Here is a 23,613-nt window from a genome sequence, read left to right as displayed (position 1 = left end):
AAAGAGTTAATTGTCCTGTGCAGACACCAGAGGTGCAGAGTGGTAAAATTAGTAATTTATCGACCTACCTGTTTCCATCAGTGTTGGGTGTGGTTGGTTTTGGTTTTCTTTCTCTTTTTCTATATTAGCCTTGACCCTTTCCCACCCAGAGCAGTTGGGAGAGGTGGTTAACAGCTTCTACTTTAGCTGCCCAAAAATGTGCCCTTACACAGGAAATAACTCAATGGCTCTTCATAGTAGGCTGGAGAGTAAAAATACAGGAAAGAGATTAAAAATGGAGGGAAGACAAAAAGGTAGAGCTTGGTGAAAGTAATTCACAATGTAGAAAAATATACACAAGTTCTTTAACTAGATAAATTGGTAATACCAGGAAGACTGCTGGATATTGCAGAGTATTTTCTTTATCTATTTCTGTTTCATTTTTGTATCAGGAAGAAAATGTCAAATTGCAGCTGTTAAGTTTGCTGGTGGCTCAGAAATTGGAATGGTAAACTGGGAAGTCAGGAGGGTGTAGTAACCAGGGTTCAATTAGAATAATCACTTTGCTATTCAGTGTGAATTTGTACTTTTGTGATCATTAGATTGTATTTGGTGTATGATCAGGATTTATATGCAGGAAAGTACAGAGAGAAATGTGAGATGGTGATAGATAACTGACTTGACAGAAACCCATGCAGCAACCCATCTAGGAGATCTCTTGAGTTTTGAAAAGGAGGAATATAATGCTATTAATGTAACATGTGCCTGTCAATATTGCCTGGAATATTTGGTCTGCTTTTGTTATCTTTGTGTCTGAATATATGTCAGATTGGAAACAGCTGGTGCTGAAGTTGCAGTGTGGTCAGGTACATCTGCCTTCCTGGGAGACTAAAAACCTTGTTCTATCCTAGAGAAATCAGTAAGCCATTTAAATCCCAGTGATGGTACTGATGCAAGAAGATTTTCTGCCAGTGGAGGGTTCTTTATGTTGCAGATACAAAGGTGTGAGAGGATGCAATGAACAGAGGATGAAGTTAGGGAAATTCAGAAGGGAAGTACAGTGAAGTTTTTTCAGTGAAGATTATTAAAAGTGCAGAGTGGATTTTTATATTTGTTGAATGATGAGAATAAGAACAGGTATTTTCCCTGGTCTTCATGTATACAATGCCTGTCAACTCCCCTTTCAGAGGCTTCATGGATACCTGCTCTGTTGGCACACACAGGATTGCAGTTGCTCTTACTGAATGCAAAATATTTATACTCTTTACCAAGTGGACTAAGTTTTGGAAAGTAAACTCCCTTGGCCTCACTTCAGTGGCATTCAGATAAAGGATCATTGATTATTATGTTTGATGACAATTACTTATTAATATAATAATTTGTGCACTCTGCTTGCAGGAAAGAGTTGAAAAAAAAGACAAGAAAATGCCTCAATAAGTATAGATGTTACAGATGAAGTAAAACATTTTCTAGTTCCAGTCTGTAAATAATCAAGTTTCTTGCAATTCTTCAGAGTTTTGATCAAGACAGTGTAGATTGTGATTCACCTCAGGAGGTCCACAGAGGGTTCAGGTTGCAACACGAAGCTGTTGATGAAAGATGTTGCCATACAGACTGCAAGAATGCAATCCTGTGGTTAAAAGGGAAAGTCTTGGCTAATAGACATGCAGATAATTAAGAGGGACATATAAGGCATCTAGTGGACACTTGAGTAATTATGATCTTGATTTTTTTGTAACATTACATGTAGTTTGCTATACAAACTAGTGTTGGACTTAGATGAATCTCTTACTAAAATAGCTTCTTTATGATGTTGTCTGTCTTCTCGTAATGCATGATGCATCCTAATTTGGTTTCTTGTCCTCGGTAATATGAATTACAGTCAGGAGTATTGTTTAATGGAAATGATCGTGGCTTTGGCATGTTTTTCTGCTCCTTGTTCACTTTTTTGGGGTGTTTGGGGTTTTTTTTTGTTACCAGGGGAATTTTGTCAAAAATCACCTAGATGACTTGGTCCTACTTTGCTGTAGTTACTGGCACTTAATTAAAACATCTTGTTTCTTATTGTAACTTTAACTGAAACTACCATTGCAGTAACATTCTTGGAATTACCTGTTAGGATCAAAGCAGCACATTCCTGGTTTCTGTAGTTTGTTTGATGCACTGGGTTAGGGACTTCAGATTTTTGCAGCTCTTGGTCTTGCTGGGCATTCAAAGAGAACTCAAAACATCAGCCTATATTAGAAGCATATTTTTTAATTAATAAACAAAAATTTAGGTGATGAATGTTTGTAAAGACTGAGATGGTCATATGCAGTAAAAACCTTCATAGTGCGTTTGTGTGCCCAGGCAATTACATGTGGATACATCTTAAAATTATGCCAAATGTGATGCCTAAGGAATGTTACAGTTTTAAAGTATGTTCCAAACCAGGAGAGATGTTTTAATTGCTACTCCAGTTTGGAAAGAGAGAGAGAATGGACTTATGATAAAAGGAGCTAAGTTTTAATGTTCTATTATGCAAGTTTGCAAAGCAATATTGCACTTACAGTGATGTAAAAGTCAGTTTCCTCCTGTATTTTCAAACTGATACCATTTTGCATGACTTGAATTCCTTGCTCTGCGCAGACTTCACTAACACCAGTTCTCAGCCATAGGATCAGTAATCTGATTATGAATCCATCGTACAACACATCTATATTTAGCTATTCTTTTCATTTTCCCAGTGCAAACAATTTCCTTCAGCAAGTTTAAAACATTATTTACAGTTATTAGTGAGAGGCTTTATCCAGCACATTAGAAATTTACATTTTCAGTGAAGACACTGCTATCCATGTCATTAGTGGTGTTTGCTGGACATTTGCCAAAATGTTGACATGAAGGAGGAAGCAGGAAAAATAGATAGAGGAGAACTGTTTAGGGGGAAAAAAGTCCACACAAGTACAACTTTAATTCTTTTAAACATTCACTTATTTGAAAGCAAAGGCAACTTATACCTAAACTATTTTAGCCTGGTACATTCTCTGTGCATTTCTTATCATCATGTTCTCCTGCGCCCAAAGTGCTGTATTGGTGCCACAATCTTTTTAAGGAGTTTTAAGCAGAATCATTTGTAAGAGTATTTCAGGGCACAAGTCATTTCTACTTGTCTTCCCTGAATTCGTTGCCTCTGCTTAAATAATGGAGGTGAGTGGAGGCTCACACATAACTAATTGAATTCTGATTTAGAACCTACTGTTGACCTCTGCTTGGTATGAATTTAGTCATGATTTGAGCAGCTGTAGCTCTTTTAAAGTGTAAATGTACCAGAAAAACATACTAGTCATGAATTTTAGGCAGTCTGTGAAATTACTTAATGGTTAAGCAAGTCAAGCATATGAAGCACCATGTTCTGTATAACTTTTAGAGCAGCTGCTAATGAGTTCTATCACCTGAAATATTACCATCAAAAAAACTGTAATCAGCTAAAATACTCAAATTTGGCTTTTTTTAGTTACTCAGTTTACTTATCATGCTGCCACTAGGTTTTGAGACTTTTGATGGTTGAATTTTTGCTTTAATGTCATCAGATTTTTCAAGGCTTTTATCATTTTTACTCAAAGTAAAATGCACCAGCCTTGTAAACTGGAAGATTCCTAGTGGCTCTTTGCTTTGCTGAGGGCAGTGGTTGGCAGCTTGTCCCATGGCATCCTCACTCTCAGCTCTTACTGTTGTTAAATGTTGGGCCTGGTTCCTGCTTTCCAAGGGCTTAGGTGGTCAAGCAATGTACAGAAAGTGCTTTCCAGCCTTCTCAAGAAGGCCTGAGAAGTGAAAGATGAATTGTAACAGTTAATATTTCATTAAAAAAAAGAAATATTTTCTAATATTTGGCATTTTGTTAAGATGGTTAGCAAAGAGAGAGAGTTGACAATGTATTTCCAGTGAGGGTGAGATTATATGTACAGAATTACTGGTTAAAAGTCCAGTACCTTAAATATGTAAATAAAAACTGCTCATGAATTTTTTTTTCACCTGACTCTTGAGGCTTTTGTTATTGTTTGCTTATAGCACACTTAGTTTATATCTTTGGAAGACTCTCAAGATGGTATGTGATGTTTTAACGTGCTATTAGTGACTGTTAGTGGAGAGCAATTAAGACATCCCCTGGTGCAGAGAAATGGCTTAGAAGCATGTTGCATCTTTCAGCAACAAGTCATGTAGTTTATACAAGCTGAATCAGTTTTGATTTTCCCCTCCAGTTCTAGGACTTCCCTCCAGTTTGTTGTTCTGCTGGTGAAGACACATCTTTCAGATAATTGCATCAGCTGACACATGCACTAGAGTATGTGGCCTAGAAAAAGAGCTCTGTGACTTGTCAGTTTGTGTATACACACACACACAAAGAACAGGCCAGCCCTGAGCTTAATCATCATTCTTGCCCTCACAAGTTTCCCATCCCAGTTTGAATTTGTTGTGGCTGCGAATATTTTAGCAAAGTCCTTCATTACTCAATATATATCTAAAAGCAACTTTGCCTAAATCCTTAACTCTATTTGGTTGTTCCTAGTGCTCAGGGCTGAGGCTGTTGCAGTGTGCAATGAAGTGTAATAAGCTTTCTCTCCTATCTTTACTGACAGCATCACCAAGGAGAGCATTGTGGATGTAGAAGGAGTTGTGAGGAAAGCATATCAGAAAGTTGGAGGTTGTACTCAGCAAGATGTTGAGCTTCACGTCCAACGGGTAAATTTTTTGAGCACTGGTTAATTGTTTGATAGATTATCTGTCCTGATTGTCTGTCTACATATATAAACTTTGTCAGTAAGGAATCCCATACCAGAGAAATAAACTGTTCTAAACTACACATTTCAGTGTATCATATGTAAACATTAAATGTTTCTGGGTTTAACATACTTGATTTTTATGTTTTCCTGGGTTTATCTGCCGTTTTAATTACATTATCAAGTCAAATAAAGTATCTCACTAGAACAATTAGGCTGGGAAAGCTTACAGTTCTAATTTTTGATTCTTAACTGCAGCAGATACTGTTATAAAAAGTCTGCTGCTTTTAAGTGCAAGTCAGAAGTTTCTCCTTTATCATAGAGTTACAATCTTCCCCTTAGCACAATGGACTGGAATACATAACTCTTGGCAGCAATAAAGCACTGGCTTTAACATTATAGAAGCCCTTGAAATCTGAAATTCCTGGAGCTTGTGCTGTAGGGGTGCAGGAAGTTCAGCTTTATAATTTGTTTAAATAGAAAGCATATTTAAACCTTTATGTAATATCCTTTTCTTCTAAAGGTTTTTAACCAAACTCTGTCTGCAATGCAGCTGAAACACAGTCACCTCAGGAGTAGAGTACAATGGCTGTTGTAGCAGTAAAGTTCAGCTAACAGCACTGGGGAATCTGCAGATTTTGAAGAAACATGTTGCAATGTATATGCAGATTATCATATGCTTGATTTTTCTGAAAGAACATCAAATTCACTGATCCTGTTGCTAGACCATAAGGCAGGGCAAGGTGTTCTCATTCTCTGATTGTGTTTTAGTATCTCATAAATTTTTCCATCTGAAATAGCTCTTCCAGTTATAATCACATGGTAAGTAAATAATACATTAACAATGTGAAGAATGGGATGATCTCACTGGAATCAGAATCTAAAACTCTGAAATGTAGAACCTAAAGCTCTCTGAAATTTCAGAGCTGGCATTCATGCAAAAGGCTTGTCCCTCAGGCAGTTTGTACTTGCTCAGCTCGGTGTTTCCCAAAAGAAAAAGAGATACTTTTAATCTTTCAAAAGGAAAACAAGAACTAAGCACTTCCAGTATTGTCATGAGAATGCACCCCTGTATCTCTAGGGCTTGAATAAAATCACAGCCTTGCAGCTAACAGCCTATGCAAACACTGTTTCAAGTCTCTGCCAGAAATATCCCTTTGTAAATCACACCTCCTTTTGAGCAGGGTCTGATGCTATTTCTGTTCTGTCTCAATTTCAGATGTATGTGATCAGCTCAGCTGAGCCCCGACTGCCCTTACAGCTGGATGATGCTGTTCGACCAGAAGTGGAAGGAGAGGAGGTGAAAACTTTGCATCCTCAAATGCTTTTTATTGTCTTTGTAGCTGAACAAAAGCATGAAAGTCAGGCAGCAGTGATTTTGGGGGTTTGTTAGGCTTGCATTTCACTTCCTTTGTGTTATCCAGAACTGTGTTCAACATCTCTGTAGCTTTGATGTCTGCTGAACTGCAGTGGAAGGTCAGAACCAGAGGGTTTGCAGCCTTGTATGTGTCTGCTGGATCCTTATAGTTGGCTTCTGCCTGTGACCTCTGGGAGAAGTTATACCTTAAGCTTTGCTGTGCTGCCAGTTTGCTCTACAGTCTTTCTAGAATCATCTAGAAATTCTACTGAACTTCTACTGAATTTAGAAGCAGCTTTTAGCCAAAGGATGTTTTTCTGCATTGATTTTGTTTTGCTGGGGTTTTGTTTGTCTTTATTTTTTGGATGTGTGTGTGTATTCACTATGTATTTTTGCACAACTGTGTAGGATGGAAGAGCTACTGTAAACCAAGATACAAGACTGGACAACAGAATCATTGATCTGAGGGTAAGGAACATGCTGTGCTGCACACTTGCCTGCAAGTGTTTATTCTTCACCTTTCTAATCCATGAAGCAATGAAAGTCATGGGTTTGATGGAAGTGTGTTCTCAACCAGAGGAAAAATAAACAACATGTTTTTCTGTTTGTGAGTGGTGGTGTGAAAACACAGGGTTTTCAAATCCTAAATGTTCAGCTTTACTGATGTTAATCAAATAATGTATTAGTAGTGTGGCCATGTACACCTGATCTCTTTATTTGCAAAAGTCAAAGCTGACTAAATAGAGACAATTTAGAGACAACATTTCTTCTCAGATGTAGTCTTTGATACCCAAAACCTGTAAAGAGCTTGGTTTTGAAGGAAGGTTTGAATTCAATGTGCAGTTGAGGCTCTGCAATGCATGTCCTGCCATTGAAATTGTACCAAGCCATGAAACCAATCTCATTCTCTTTGTTCCACAGCATTCATGTATTTTTCTTTTTTTTCCCCTGAAACACATTGCTTCATCCAGGTCATAGAGGCACTGCCTCCTGTGAATTCATAAACCCCCAAATACTGATCAGCAGCAAAAAAAGATCTACTAAGTTACTTATAGAACTTTGATTCTTTTTTAATGAAACAGCAGCTAACTCTGTGTAAGTAACTACCTGTTCCCATTGACATGAGGCTTTCTGGCCTTTTCCCTTTTTTTGCCTCTCCACAATGAAATTTTAATTACCATTTCATTGAATGAAGACTATGCTTAGCTCATTTTTGTGGTATCTCTAGTACTGCCTTCAAAGTTCTGACAGTGGCAGTTTCTCAGTGACTCAATCCATGGACCTGGGAAATAAAACAGAAATGTCAGTTAGTTATTGGAAGATTTGGGAAAATTGTTGCACTGAGATACTTAAAGCTTTTGAACATCTGATATCCATATTTCAGCAACTAGAACTATTTGTGCAAATTGTTTTATTTGTGCCAAAGTTAATTGCTTTTCACTTGACCTTAGGTATAATACTGAGTAACTTCGATTTGTGATTACCTTTTAGGTTACTCAGTATCTCATCATATTCATCTCTTCATCTGTCTTGAATTAAGCCTTTCAGAATTCCATACTCATGATTGAGAGTGAAAATCATTTGAAGGATCATCAGCTTGTGGTAGTGGTGAGGCAGTGAGCTAAATTGAAAGGAGAACTGTGGGGTGGTTTTAGTGCAAGCTTTACTTGAACTTCTGGTGATGAGTAAAAATAGTCAACAGCACTCCAGAGAAAATTAATGAAAACCTGTAGAATAAATGGGAAAGAGCCCTGAAGCCCAAAGAGAACAGAGAAATAATACAAAGGGAAATAGCAGTTAAAAATAGTGGTTGCAAATGGCACAGAGGTCTCCTTGGCTGTAATGCAGTTGAGGACATCTGCAGAGTAAAACCTGAGAAGGCATATAGAAATGGGAAAAGGAGGAAGGCTGTAGTGCCAGAATAAACACAAGAGATGGAACAGACAGGAGTGGATTAAAGTTCTGCTGTCCCTGTGCACACTCAGTAGTCCTGCAGGACCCTCCCAGTACTGCTGAAGTGTCCCTGCCAGTACAGCAATAGGACGTTAGTTGTCAGTGTTCTGGCTGGAGGGTGCAGCTGGTGAGCTAAGTGCATGCTGCTATAACTTCTTCTAACTGATATGTCCCAACCATTGCTGGGTTTTTTATTTAGCAACGTTTGGCACCTTGTTCTGGGCTCTGAACCTTAACTCTGCCTTCTCCAGGAGTTGTTTTTCTCCGGAGCTCCAACAGCTGCATGTGGTGCTAAATAGCTGTTTCATGCTGAACAGGATTACAGGTTAACTTCTCACGAAATTGATGGAAGGATGAAATGTCAAATCTCAGTCCTTCAGTGCCTTATGTCCTGTTCTCTGCATGCACCTGTGGCTGGCTCTGATCCGGCCACAGCTCTCCCATGATGAGGCTTAGGTATCTATCTTGCCTTCCTCCTACATAGGCAAAGAGTTTCTGTCTGACTGTGGCACATTTCTGTGTACCTTTTTTGTTGCACTTTTCATTGTTTGTTTCAGGACAAAAACAGATTATTTTGGAACAGTAGGCTCATGCCTGCTCATAAGTTTGCTTTGTTTGTTCTGCAGGAGCTTTTCTTCTGCAAAAGAAGATTCTAAATAATTATGTGTTACTTGGATCTGTTTTTTTTTTTTTTTACATGGAGTGCTGAATAAGCAGAAAAGGTATTTGATGGAGAAAGGGGAAAGCTCAGTGAGAACACATGTGCTTATATATGTATGTTCACATCCTAAGCATCTTATGTAGTGGAATCAGAAGAGAAGGGATACAAAGGCACTTTGTCCTTCAAAAATAACTGAAAGAAAAAAAGAAACCTAAAAAGTAATAACTAATTTTCAGTGATTTCGTTCCATAGAGTAGAGCTACTGGAACACAAATGGGATTTCAAAGAGCCCCTGGTGTTTCAAATGCGCTGCCTAAGTAGGCATGGTCCTAGGGAGGGTTGGAAAACATGATGTATCATCTGAAACCATTGTTAGTAGCTGCTCTCCCATAGCTCTTCCTTCTAGGAAAACCAAATCATGGGTGGCAGGGAAGAAAAGTTGAAAGAACAGTTCTAACAGATTCTGTGATGATCTGTTCCTACAAGTGTGGGAGGAAGTTCAGCCACAGATAAAGGTATCATGTAGTTCTAGTTTCCTCAGTGCCCCAGTTTGTTAAGGAAGAAGGAGGCCATTGTACATCAGAAAGAGAGATACTGTTTTTTGGAGAAAGATCTAACAACTAAATGCATAGATCTTGGCTAGACTCAGACTAAAATAAAGTACTTACTATGGAACAGAAATTACTTTTGTCCATTTAAATGTAGTCTCTAAAGTAGTTAAGGAGTCTAAGTAGTGATTAACCAAGAGGTTCATTGGATAGGGCCAAATGGTGATAAAGTGGAGCTGTCAAAGTGAGGTATTGCATGAATGAAAGGGACTGGAATTCCAAAGCTAGCATCACTCCATCCAGCTGTGATTCATACCAAGGAGAGTTTGATTATGATGCAATAGAAGGAGTGTGATTAATAGCAATGGAAAGTGCATTAGTGGAGATGTAATATGCAAAGTTATCTACAAAGATGACAAGACTTTCATTCCTGTGTGCACATGAAAATAGACCTAGTATTGCACTGAACTATTAACAATACTGTGTTTTGTTTGCTGACAGAGATCTCTCAGAAGTGTCTGGTTGGGGATTTTTTGAGGTTAGGGATGGGAAGTACTTAAATGCCAGGATCCCAAGCTGTTGCTTGTAGTTGTTGCACTGATGTATGGAGGGAAAACAGAGATTATTTAGGGTGGGGGTTTTAAAAATCATTTCCAAGGAATGATGACTGAGGAAGAACTAATCCATTCCTAGTGGGTTAACTTATAAAATACAGATAACGTACTGGGAGTAGAAACATTAGGGGCGTAGAGAAAAGGGAGCTGGTGAGAAGGAAGGAGAGTCCCTTGCATAGACCAGAATTTTCTTTCACATAACCACAGGTGACTGTGAGGAAACCACTGTTGACCTAAGTATCGATTTTTCATGATGGTTTAATGAAAGTCAAACCACTTGACTCTAGAGATGTTTGATTTACCACTCACTTATTGAAACAGTTAAAAAAGGCAAATTGGAGCACTGACTGTGTTTTTAAACCTTTACTTTGCTGCTGTTCTGAAGTTTAACTGAAGTATTCAGTGGTGTGTAGACTTCTCATGTCTGTAAAAACAGCTACAGAAACCGTGTTTCATGAAGTTCTGTGGTAGATGAAAAACAAGGAAGAAAAAAACCAGTGAAACACCGATTCTTGGGTTTTGCTTCTTGGTTCATCTTCTGAAGAAAAACTCAGGTTCATGCCGTTTTACAATGGACCTGACAATGTCCTTGCTCTGGCTCATTTTTGATGTCCAGCAGGGCTTTTATCTTAACAGTATCTGTCCAGATTTGACTTGAACTACATGCATTTTGCAGTCCTGATGCTATAACTGTGTCTGCTAACGCACAGCTCATTGAGACCTAAGCATAGCCTTCTTAGGCTCAATATTACCCTGTTTGTACTGCTCAGGGTAGAGCATAGACATTAAACTGTATCTCTAGTAGTTGCAGATGTCAGACTGTTCTGTAGTAATCCAACTGCATGTTGATCTTCATGCACTTTTTGCAAAATACTTGATTACTTCAAGCTTGATTTCATTGTATTGAATTCAATTTACTCATTGCAAAAGCTGTGCTTTTCCTGACTCAATTCAGGCTGTAATGAACAAGCAGATGTACAGTTTATTTTATTGTGGGTTGTATCTGGTGGTGAAGACATACACAGTCCTAATTGTTAAGACAAGAAACTTCATATTTTGTTCTTGTACTATAAGCAATATTGAAATTTGAATAAAAGTTGACTTCAGTCACTTTGGGGTTAAAAAACATTATTTAACATAAATTCTGTTCCTAGAAAAACCTTCATTTGTCCTATATATAGTAGAGGAATTGCAAAATTAGTTAAATTATTTAAAATAATGTATATTACTTGAGAGAATATAGAGTGTTTTCCCTTTTTATTTAGCCAACCGTTTATTTAGTGGTTGTTCATGGAGGAAAATAACTAGTTAGACCAGACAAAAGCAAAAAGGAGGTGAGAGCAGAACAAATTCTACAGCTGATCTGAGAGTAAAAAGCAAAGTTCACAGCTTTGCATGTCTGTGCCTGGGTCACAGCTCACACCTCTCCGATATACAATCGTGTAAGGTGTGAACTGTGCTCAGTTCAAGTGGAACACATTTGGCAACATACATGGCTGTTATTCTGACACTGCAGCTTCTGCCAAATTAAATGTGATAATTGTTTTTAGAATCTTGCTTATAGTACTGTTAATATCTTCCTTTGTGGCATCTGAATAATAAACACACAGGTGAGATTAGAGTGAGGTTATGACTGGAACTCATATTTCAGTATCATTAGCTAACCATTTTTACTGCTGTCAGTAACAAAGGTGATTATTGAAAAGAAAGAGTTTTTCTGTAAAATAAGCCCTGCAGACCGAGTTAAAATGTTAACACTGTTAACTGCAACAGCATTTAAGTGGCATAAGTTTGTTTCTGTTTAACTCTTGAAGGAATATTTACTATCCTTGCCATAGTCTCAGGTAAGATAGTTTGTCAACGTGTATGTGAAAGAGTTCATATTGGAGTAAACACTATGTGGAAAGAATGCCATGGCAAAATCTTCTTTAAGGCAAAGGTAAAACTCAATTAATTTTGACAATTGTCTCTGTCTTTAGTTTGCTGTGTTGTACCTAAAATGTTGTAGCTCAGGTGGTGTCTGTTACCTACCATTGTGCCAAGCATGGCAATATATGTACCAGCATCTCAGATACTGCATTATTTTCCTCAGATAAGTCCATTCGCTTTTTGTCCTAAACATTATACCAGTGCAAAGAATGTAATTAGATCTGAAAAGTTTTTCTCTGTCTTGAAAACCTTTGAAAAGTTGCAGTGGCATATAAAACTTTTGAGGTCATGGATTTGACTCCACTGCAGTTGGCAGGTGCAGTTCCTTAGGAGCTTATCTCAGATGTCTTGTTGGTCTGTTTAATCCTTACAAGGAGACTGCAGTATCACAAATTCCCAACAGTTATCCTTGTTGGCAGTCTCTGAATGAATGGGCACTGAAACTCAGCCACCTTTGGTGAAAGAAGAGTGCTCTTGTCAGATCTAATTTGAGGTACAGAGAATTGCGGCTTGTTCTTGGTCTGTGGTTAAATAAAAGCTTCAGTGTCCAGTTCTCTGCATTTAGCTGCTTTCATAAATACTGTTTCTAAGCATAATTTATCATTCTAGATGGCTTAGGAAGACAGACTCTTTGCCCTGAATCCTGACTGAAGCCAGCAGGAGTTACTGCTTGACGAGCCATTGCTAGTGGAGACCTGTGTTAGGTATTGACTGGCTGTGTTTCTGCACAGGCTTTTAGGTCACACCAAGTAACTGCTTTCAGATTGGGTTTAGCAACCATTTTCCTTTTTCCTGGGACTGCAGGACTTAGGACTGCATCCTCACCTGCTCTGGCATGAAACTGGTGTGGTTCAGCACAAAAGTAGAGGAGGCATTGTTATTGTCCTGCTTTAAATAAATGTCACACGTTACCTCTCAGCATTTTTAGAAATGTGTCTAGTTCATCAAAAACTGTATTGGTAAACTCAACTATGAATGTTCAAGTTGCTGTCTCTTGGAAAATGTCTTTTACTTTTGAAGTAGGAGATGCTTGAGGAAAAATTATCCCTTAGAATCATCTTTGTGCTTTGATATAACACTGTGAAATTCTGCCCAAAACTCAGGCAGAGTCTTAGCATATGGTTGATTCTGGGAGACCAGTGTGGAAAAAAAAAGGTGAAAAACTTTGAGGGTACTTTTGTAACTTGCTCAAAACCTCGTTTCCTTCATTTTGAACATTTGAAGTAGCAGCTGTGGTTAATGCTATCAGACAGTGAGAGCTGCTAGCTATTATTTACTGATCTCAACCACTTACACTCCTGAGATACTTCACTGGTCAACAAAAATGGCAAATAACTCCAAATTACTACAGATCTGCAGCATTATTACAGTTTTCTCCTTGGCTTTGTCAGTGAAGGTGTATCTTTATCTTGCAGAGATGATGGATGCAGCTTTATTTCAGTGTCTCCACTGGCTGTCTAAATGTGGGTGCTTATATAATTTGTTTTGATTGGGGTTTTTTTGTTTTGTGGTTTAGTAGGAGTCATGTGAAAAAGGCCACAAGGCTTTGCATACCCTAACTGAAAAGTTGGGCACCTTTCAAAAAAGGAGAAGTAAACAGTGGTGTGACGCAGGTTGTCGCGAAGAACTGTTCTCTGCATCGTTTGCAAGAACTCCTTAGGCTCTTTGTATGCTTTGGGTTGGTAACTGTCACTTCTGAGACACCACTGCCAGCACAAAATCAGATATGGTTTGGTGCTGACGTATTGCAGCCTCTGCAGCTTTCACTCCAGGGTGTTTTTACTCTTCATGTAACAGTGCTGCAGGAACATTCAGCGTAGGTACTTGCTAACCAGATAAGTAGCTCAGTTGTGTCACGTACATAAACAGAAGATGTTCAATTCAGCTAGATGTACTTTTCAAGCAAAGTGAAAAAACCAAAAAGCTGGAAGAACTACAGTTCCTGTGATCAGGTGCTGTGTGGACTTCCAGTGCTGGGAGTTTACCTTGGTGTTGGGATGTTTTTGTGGCAGTTCTGTACATGGTTAGCATGTGGCTGTGCTTTTACATGGAAAACGTGTTGGGTAGCCTTTTAACAGACAAACACTTCCACCTTATGTAGGTTATTGACAGCTTTGCTTTTACCATGCACTGTACATTACTGCAGCTGCTCTAGTTCAGCCTGCTGAAAGCTTTTTAATAGGTTTAGTGCTTTTATTCAATTTCTTACTATAAAACCTTTACTTGCAGAAGCACATCTCATAAATCAGTGATCTTTTTTAATGTAGAATTGACCACTGTGCCTCCTTTTTAACGGAATATGCCATAAATTCAAATGAATAATTTCTCTTGTTGCCTTTGCTTTTTCTTTTCGTGTAATAAACAATTACTGATTTACACTTTTTGCTGTTTGGGCAGATACAACAATCTAGTATTCATAAGGGGAAAGATTCATCCTTCCAGCTGTCCAGAAAAAGTAATAGAGTCAGGAAAAACTAACTTAGGATTCATTATTTTATCTTCTTCTTGTAGACCTCCACTAGTCAGGCAATCTTCTGCCTCCAGTCTGGTATTTGTCAGCTTTTCCGAGAAACTCTTATTCGCAAGGGATTTGTGGAAATTCAGACTCCCAAAATCATTTCAGGTATTGTATATGTGATCCAGCAGCTACAGGTGTGCTGCTTTTGCAGTTGCTTAGTGTATCTATCTGCCAGAAATGTAAGTTTTTATTTAAAAAGCAAAGATTTACTTCTAGTTTGGATGCAACATAGCAAACTTCTAGCAGGTGTCAGAGTTGTTCTTTACTTTTGTCCTGGCTTTGGATGTTGAAGGAATGACAAGTATGGCATGTACCTGATTTATGTATTCCACAGTGCATATTAAGGTTTAATTTGGTTAAGTACAGATGCCTCATCATATGCATTTTCTTCCAAACAGTGTTCTGTGTTGAGCACTGCCACTTCCATTCTCAGTACCAAAATAAAACCCCACTCCAGCTTAGATTAAAAGCAGATTCCATCATAAAGAAGCTACAACAAACAGATCATGCTATAAAATGTGATGCCATTATAGACAATATGTCACTTCTTTAGCAATTAGCACATAGCTAAACAGAAGGTGACAGACTTTTTTCTCTTTGGAAGTGTGGCACAACAGTTTCAGCCTGACTTAAAAGTCTGTAAAGGTATATTGTCCTTCTAGTTCTGTAGATTTGCTGTGTTGTTTTCAAAAGTCAAATGGCTTGATTTACTGATGGATATTTTTCTTCCATCTTAGTGGTGTTCTTTGAGGTCTTCTTGATGCCACTAAGACATTTGAAGTGGAAAGTTAGGGCAGAACATTGCTGTTACTCTCATTGTATGTATTGATTATGTGCATCCATATTGCCTGCTGAATTTTATATTTCTGTGACTATATTTTTGAAGACAGCTCTTGATCAAGATAAAAAAATGGGTTTTTCAAAAAATGCATATAAGCAACGATTCTTTCAACATCATTGAACCTAGAGGATTAGGTAACTTATTTCCCACAGAGACAGTGAGAACAGTCCAAAGTACCAGGACTCCCAAGAAGTTTATTTGCACAGGACCTTTGAGGAACTGTGCTGTTCTTACTGTGCAGTGTACCATTGAGAGAAGTGAGCATCCTAGTGCTTCAATGAGGTCATACTCTGTAAATTTAATTAAGTCAATAAAATCCTCACTGAACTTCAAATCTAAATACTGTAGCTGTTCTAAGATTTGAGGTTTTAAAAGTTACCTGTGTTGAAAGATAACTGTAAGTATCCACTGAAACCACTTCAGTGGGAGTACTGGTAATGAAAGGAGAGAAAAATTCATCTCAGTGGAATGGTTAGTAATAATAGTAATTAGTACTTCACCTAGAGTTGTATTAACATTAGAACTTTCAAAGATTATTAACTGATCTTTTGCCCTTAGATGCTTTTGTTAGCAAGTTAAGGCACTGTGACTGTCACACCCTGGGTGTAGTGAGGCAGTGACGCAGGTTTGGTGAGGGACACAAATGGCACACGCTGTGTTTCCTGTGCTCTCAAGGTAACTGTCTCTGAAAACTGCCTCAAACTGAGAACCTTTGGCACGTGTTTTCTGGTAAGTCTAGTTTTGGCTGTGAGAGATACCTGTGCCTTCAGTTAGAGGATGGTCCTTGCAAAACAGGAAATGCACTTTCATCTCTGCCTCTGGCAGTTAGCCCCTGGCTGCCCATGTCACCCACAGAGCTGTTTCCACAGAACTCTTGGGCTGCAAGTGGATGTGTTGGTGCAAACGTATGCTCTGCTGCTCTCACTCACCCTTGGAACAGCAACTTTTTAAACTGCCCCAACTAAACGTGCAGATTTGCAAGACAAGTATGACAGTCCTGAGCTGCAGAATTGCCCTTAGTGGATGCAAACACATCTTTTCCCTCTAAGGTACTTTGAAGAAAAATATCCTGCAGAATTGCCCTTAGTGGATGCAAATATATCTTTTTCCTCTAAGATACTTTGAAGAAAAATATCTTTTCTGGTCTCTAAATGTTAGACCAATAATCTGTCATTCTACCTCTGATGTATTTTTTATGTTTTTATTTTAATAATGACTACAAGCATTTGCTTTTCAGCTGCCAGTGAAGGAGGAGCCAATGTGTTTACTGTATCCTACTTCAAAACCAGTGCCTACCTGGCTCAGTCCCCACAGCTGTACAAGCAGATGTGTATATGTGCTGACTTTGAAAAAGTTTTTTGTGTTGGGCCAGGTAAGGAAAGCTTTGCTTTATCTAATGTGTGAAGTGTGCCCTGATGGCTTTTAGCAGCTGTGGTACAAATAAGATAACACACAGGCTGAAAGCTTTGAATGGTTTCACTTAATCAAGTTTCACTTACCAAACACAAATTTCAGTTGAGGCAATTGAGGAGAGTAAAGTTGACAGAGAAGTTGCTGGAACAAAACTGAAATGCTGAAATAAGGGTTGCAGGGCTTTTCTCCAGTGCCTGCTGTTCTGTGAGAAGAAAGAATAGAGTTGCATTGGAAATTGATAACTAGATGAAGTTAGTAAAACATGGAACAGCTCCCTGATAACTGAGGCCATACTTTCCTATTCACCATGCCTAGTAGTTGCCTTGAGTTGCCCAGTAGTAACCAGTTAAAACAGGCAAGCTAGGTTTGAGATTTAGTAGTAACCAGTTAAAACAGGCAAGCTGGGTTTGGGATTGCATATTAACTTAGACTCATCCCTTGCTTTTGTACATGTACCAAACAACCTTGTTTAGAACATGCTTACTTTCAACTGGGATAACAGTAAATAATAAAAAATTAATAATTTTTAGTCCCATACTCTCTTTCTCAAAAGCTGATAGGACAAGGCCTCTTTAGGTGGTAATACAGCATTTTTTTCTAAGACCTCAAGTGGTTTAAAGATATGTAACCTGTAAATTCTGGAAAACAAGTCAATAACAGCTTATAAAATTAAAAAAAACCAAGTCATTCAGAAGATCTTAAATTTCTGGTTAATTGCTAACAACGAGTCATGGTTTATAGGAAGACATGTTTATGTTAGACTCACGTATCTGATAAAAAAAATAGGAAGACATGTTTATGTTAGACTCATGTATCTGATAAAAACAACCCCAAACCCATTCCAGAAGACACATACATGTACAAGGCCATTTCCTCTGAAAAAGGCAGTTTTCAGATCTGCAAGTCCTTGTGCCTGAAAGCTTGTCTGTGTTTCCACTTGTGCCTGTTGGTCTAACAAGAGGTACTGCCTCTCCCTGGGTCTTGTCTGTCTCGTGTCCTCTGAGCACCACAGCTACAATAATGCTGTCACTGTTACAAATGATGCTCTGAGGCTGCTGGTTTTGTTGTCAGTGAGAGTTGTCATGTCTAAAGACAGCATGTCTGTCTGATCCCAACGCTGATGGGATTGTCAGTGTTATTTTTCAAAGGAGAATGATAATTTCAGCTCACTTAGAATTTGTTGTTTCATTTTACAGTGTTCAGAGCTGAGGACTCCAATACCCACAGACACCTGACTGAGTTTGTTGGTCTGGATATTGAAATGGCTTTTAACTATCACTATCATGAAGTGGTAGATGAGATTGCAGATACCTTGGTGCAGATATTCAAAGGGCTTCAGGAAAGGTAATAAGAGCATTTTGTTCTTTTAATGAGCAGCTTTGTTTGACATCTCTTGCACTGTGGTATGGAGTGGGTGAGCGTTTTGTCTTCAGCTTGTCAGATAATCAGTGATAATCTGATTTACAACAGAACTTCAAAACAAACATTTTTGCTTTGCTCTTAACCATTGCTTTGTGCCTGACTTTTAAAGTTCACTTGAGCCATAGGCCAGTAAACTCCTTTTAGCATCTCCTGGACTACACTGGCTTGCACTAAGAAAACTTGTTGTCTGCTATTGAAAGGCCTTCCTAACAGAAATAATCTATTTTCATTTAAAATTACCTTCTTTTTGTGCCACTACAGGTAGATTGTTCTATTTGGAAACAATGATCTTAATATTTACTATATAAGAAAGTCTTGCTGCATAAAAATTACTGTACCAGCCTGTGTCTGTTCCATGATGGCAGCAAAGATTATTTCCCATTATTCATGGTCTAAATCATTAAAAAGCCAGGCTGGAAGTGTAGGAAGTGGTTTTCATTTGCTTATCTTATATTCAAATCTTATCTTTATGCAAATCTTTTCATCTGAAGGAAATGTCTTGTTTATATTCAAAATAGAACATTACTCAAATCAAAGAACCCCCAGATAAATATTGCAAGTCAAAGGGATGATTTCTTGCTGTCTTTACTGTGAAAATTTGGCCTATTTGATTATTTCTTCAAAAAGAAATAAAACAGAAGTAATAGTAAATTATTAACATATGTCATTGAAGGAGATGCATCAACGTACATGAAACATTTCATTGGGATTGTACAGAATTTCTCCAGAAGTGGCTTGAAAACAGTTTTTGTGTTGCAAGAGAGACATCTTGTGGCAAAATCACATCGACGTTGCAAAATCTTTGTTAGATGCCATAAAAAAGGTACAATCCTTGATTGTTTTGTGTTTGGCTTCTGTTCTCATTTCCTCACATACAGATTCCAGACTGAAATTCAGACGGTGAGCAAACAGTTCCCCTGTGAGCCATTCAAGTTTTTGGAGCCCACTCTGAGGCTGGAGTACCGTGAAGGGGTGGCCATGCTAAGGGAGGCTGGTGTGGAGATGGGAGATGAAGAAGATCTGAGGTACTTTGCCAGTACATAAACGTGTCAGAGTCTTGTGGAAATTTTGGTAGGGTGTCAGTTTTGTACTGTGCACCTGACAGCCCTCAGGAGGAAGGAATTGCAGCTTTTAGAGGAATAAACAGTGCTTACATCCAGATCTCTTGACAGGTAGATGAGTGGATATGAAAACAGTCCTTTCTTTTGACACAGACGATAGGTACAAATGCTGAAACCCTAAAGAAAGTGACTTACAACATAAAGTGAGAGTGACTTGAACCTTCTAAGGCTAAGAAGTGTTTGTCTAGCAGTTGCAGTCCTTTGTGTGACTTGTCACATCTTTGAACAGGATTGAACAAAAAGATTCTTCAGCCCTAAGGTCTTTCTTTCTACTGACATCTTTCATTTCTTCTTACCACCCCTCAGGAAGATGATCAAACAATATTGATGCATTCTCATTGATTTACTGAAAAATGGTTTAATTGCCTCATTATATATAAACTTTCCTAAATACACTTATTGAATTAAAACATTGCTGTTCTTCCCCGTAGTCTATCCAGTACCCTTAGGGTAGTGTGTGATTTTACAGTTAAACTGTCTGTGCATCAAATAGTTTCAATCATAAGAGTTTGATAGAGCAAAATAATTTCCTCAGGAGGTGCTCAGGGTGTTTCTTGCTTACTGTGTCATACACAAGGTGTGTGGCAATAGGAAATAGAGGACACAGTCCCTCAGGAATCAGAACGTGGTGACTAGGAAGTAGTTCTGTTAAGTGCAAGAACATCTTTAGGTGTCAGTTAATTTAAGGGATTTAAATTAGATACGTTAAATAGACTTTAATTCTGCACTTTCTATCTGCACAATCTAAAACATTCAGAAACAAGTAACTAGATTTTCTAAGGATCAGGGTGCAGAGGATCTGTAGCTTGAAATCTTTTTGGCTTTATGAAGTATATCATCAGTACAAGTTCAGGTCAGTTGATTTTCATGCTGGTGATCTCTTTCAGCACACCGAATGAAAAGCTCCTGGGACGGCTGGTGAAGGAAAAGGTAACAATTATTTCAGAACAGATACATTTGTCACTGAATCTCAAACCTGATGCCATGTACTCGTTGGGTTGGTATAAATGTAAAACAGGTTTTTACACACTGATGGCAAATACAGAATCTCGGAACATGCAGAGGTTGTGAAGAGTTTGTGATTAGCATCAACATTTCTGAACTGTCTGACTGCATTCTCACTCGGCTGCTGCTTATTTAATCTACTGTCAGTTTGGTTTGACACAACTTATTGATGATAAAAACCATTTTCAGTCTTCTGTATTTATTCCTATCATATGTTACACTGAGTACACCAAACAGGTTCCAAAACCAGTTCTTACGAGAATTTAAAAACCACCCAAACTGGATTCTAACAAAATCTGTAGCAGAATGTGAGATCTTTGACCAAAAAAAAGTACCTTTACTACAGCAACAGGTTTTACTGCTAACCATTTGCAAGTTCACACTAGAAGTATTATTGGAAAACTGAGAAATAATACACCACTTTTACTGATACCTTTTTTAAAAGACAGTATTGTGGGAAGTTATTGGGAAACTTTTTTGAATTTTAGTTCAAAGATTCACTGATTGCATCTTCCTCTCACAATTTGTTCTTTATGTCATTTTCTGTTGTACTAACTGTTCTAAATTACCTTCTTTCAGTACGACACAGACTTCTATATTCTTGACAAATATCCTCTTGCTGTGAGGCCTTTTTATACAATGCCAGATCCAGCCAACCCTGTAAGTAAAATTCCTTGTTTTGTCAATGTGTTTCTTTATTAAATTATTCTGTGGAGGGATAACTTGACAAAATAGATGAAATATATTTATATGACCATAGAATCACAGAATGGTTTGAGTTGGAAGGGACCTTAAAGATCATATAGTTCCAGTCTCACTGTGACCTGCTGTTATAATTAAAATCCTGATAATAAAATCAGGTCAGTGTTACATGACTTGTAAAGTGTTTGCACTTACTCTTCACTGGGGAAAACATACCAGAAAGAAACAAATGAGCTAAAATTAGGGAGAACTTTATGAAGAGATCTCCATGGTCAAACACTGCTGCCATGACTGAAAAGTGGCAAAAACATTCTTCCAGGGTAAGAGACACCTCAGAACAAAATACGATTTTCTATGTTTCCACAGTTTATTCCTAATTCCAGGGTAAATATCTTTAGAGCATCTTTTGCTGGGATAACTATATGCAAGTGTAATGTTTTTTAAAACTTCAGTCTAATGAGAGGAGCCAAAGGGCTGTAATTCCCAGGCAGGCTCCAAATACACTGCACAAGTTTGGATATCCTAAGTGCAGTTACTGAGAGGTGTGTATTTGCAACCTATGGAGCAACTGCAGGTAGGAAATAAACTGCTCTTTGTTTTTACAGAAAACCTCTAACTCCTATGACATGTTCATGAGAGGGGAGGAGATCTTGTCTGGAGCTCAGCGAATCCACGACCCTCAGCTGCTGACAGAGAGGGCAAAGCACCATGGCATAGGTAACCAGTCAGCTTGAAAGAGTATAAGTCATGATTGGATTTGCTTCCTTTAGAGGAAGAATTTGGGGCAGAATTTGTAATATTGCAGTAGTGGTAAAACCACAGCACTGTTTCATTTTTAATCCATCCAGTTCTATTTATAACAAAATTATATCCAGGTAGTCCTGGACAATTTACATGTTCAGTGAAAACAAACTAACAGTAAGACCCCATTGTTAGTCTGTACATTTTTTTTGTTGTGTTTGCAGTCACTAGTATGTTTGGCTTGGGGCTCATTAAACAAGTGAGACATATTTTTCCTCCCTAGATTTGGAGAAAATAAAGGCTTACATCGATTCCTTTCGGTTTGGAGCACCTCCACATGCAGGTGGTGGAATAGGTAAGTATCTGTCTTTTTATTTTGTTATCTGTTAGCCTGAGCTTAATTTATACTGCTCAGGCTCAAGCAGAGTTCAATATAAAATTCAGAGTAGTAGCCTTGTTAGGTAAATTTGTGGGGCTGTTTATCCTGGAGGATTTAAGGAGAGAAGCTAAAATGTAAGAATCATCATAAAGTAAACAGGATAAAAAATATTAATGGCACAGCCTGGCAGGTTTAAAAAGTAGGTGATCACAAGAGTCTGTGCCAATTTATTATCCAGGCACATCACTTAAAAATTTGACCAATGAGAAGAATTTAAGGAAGCAAGAACACACTGTATTATGTATGGATTTCTCACAGCCACCTCCATACCAGAAGCCACTAGTCTTGTAGTGCATTTGATGAAGCTTTTCTGCAGTGAGGAGAAATAAGTGATTTCTTCTGTCTTATTCCACAATTTGACTGAGTGTCACTGATCAGTCTGGCTGATGCTGATTGTTTCAGCAAAGGTATTGAGGCTTCGTGACATGGGTGTGAGTATTTTACATATTAAAATGAAAAAAAAAAAGGTAGGTTTTAGGCATCTTAATGACAACAATTGACAGTTACGCACATTGCTTTCATTAGCAGGATGAAATCTGTTCATGCATATGGAAACAGGACATTTTGCAGGTCCTGATCAATGAACACAGTGCTTTCTTGGATTCAGTCTTTGTGCACTTGCCTTCCTTCTGTAAAATGTATTTAGTACCTTCTCATGTTGTCAGAACAATCCTAAGTCTGCCTTCAGTCACTGTGTTAGATGTGCCACATGCTGGGGAGGCAACTTCTGAGGAGCCTGCAAGGTGTAAGCAGAGGAGATGCAGCATGTGCAGATGATCCAAAATCCTTTAGGCTAGTCAGAACTGACATCAAGGAAGCTGAAGTTAAATCTTTTCTGCAAAGTGAATGCTCCTCATGGCACGTCCCAGAGGTCAGGCCAAGCACCAGCCAAACAGGAGATGCTCTGAGAATTAACACTAGCTCTTCCAGGTGGAAACCTTAACAAAGGAGGGCAGTGTATGGTAAAACTAGTGTGCATCTGGGTTCCACTTCAGCATGGCTGGGGAGCTTATGTAGCCCCATGGATTAGGAAGTGCCTCCATGTTCCTCAGGACACACAAACTCTGAGATTTCAGGAAGAAAAAACATGACAACCAGTGAAATATTTATTAGCATCAAGATATATCAGATAGTTACACAGGTATGTATTGCTGAATCTGCATTTTCTACTGCAGAGGATTTGGGATAAACTTCCCCAAATGTTGTTTTTTCTGTGGTTGCTTGTGGCACTTAGAGTCTCTCTGAAGCTGTTAAGATTGGTTGGTCTGGACTGTACTGGTGTTACTGAATCCAAGATACAGTTCTCCCAGTTAACCACCTCCTCCTTTGCTTTTCTACATCTTTCTTGAAATCCTGAAGTGATTCAGAGCAGGGCTGAGTCTCTAGTACCATTGCTTATTGATACATGTCCAAGTGATGTTGGTGTGGTGACAGAGGGCACTGATTTTTGGTTCTGGCTCCTCTCTCACCAGCAACACCTCAGTCTCCTGATTTTTGGTTCTGGCTCCTCTCTCATCAGACAACACCTCAGTCTTGGCTCACACTGCTGTGTGAGGCTGCCTGGAGGTGCAGAGTACTTGTTGCTACTCGAGTTTTGAACTACAGACTGCACT

General features: G+C 38.4%; 1 protein-coding gene across 1 annotated transcript in view; it reads left to right on the top strand.

The window, feature by feature from the left end:
* DARS (aspartyl-tRNA synthetase) overlaps positions 1-23,613 on the top strand; it is a 37,881-nt gene that overhangs the window by 13,791 nt on the left and 477 nt on the right. Inside the window, exons 4-14 of the mRNA XM_009074424.1 lie at positions 4,596-4,698; positions 5,956-6,036; positions 6,502-6,561; positions 14,310-14,421; positions 16,395-16,529; positions 17,767-17,914; positions 18,871-19,017; positions 20,001-20,043; positions 20,698-20,778; positions 21,426-21,537; positions 21,845-21,926. Coding sequence (XP_009072672.1) covers positions 4,596-4,698; positions 5,956-6,036; positions 6,502-6,561; positions 14,310-14,421; positions 16,395-16,529; positions 17,767-17,914; positions 18,871-19,017; positions 20,001-20,043; positions 20,698-20,778; positions 21,426-21,537; positions 21,845-21,926 — 1,104 coding nt within the window. The remainder of the gene's footprint in view (positions 1-4,595; positions 4,699-5,955; positions 6,037-6,501; positions 6,562-14,309; positions 14,422-16,394; positions 16,530-17,766; positions 17,915-18,870; positions 19,018-20,000; positions 20,044-20,697; positions 20,779-21,425; positions 21,538-21,844; positions 21,927-23,613) is intronic.

The sequence above is a fragment of the Acanthisitta chloris genome, unplaced genomic scaffold (assembly GCF_000695815.1).
Source record: "Acanthisitta chloris isolate BGI_N310 unplaced genomic scaffold, ASM69581v1 scaffold13605, whole genome shotgun sequence".
Lineage (NCBI taxonomy): Eukaryota > Metazoa > Chordata > Aves > Passeriformes > Acanthisittidae > Acanthisitta > Acanthisitta chloris.
The sequence above is the reverse complement of the archived record's forward strand: the minus strand, read 5'-3'. Positions and strand labels throughout refer to the sequence as shown.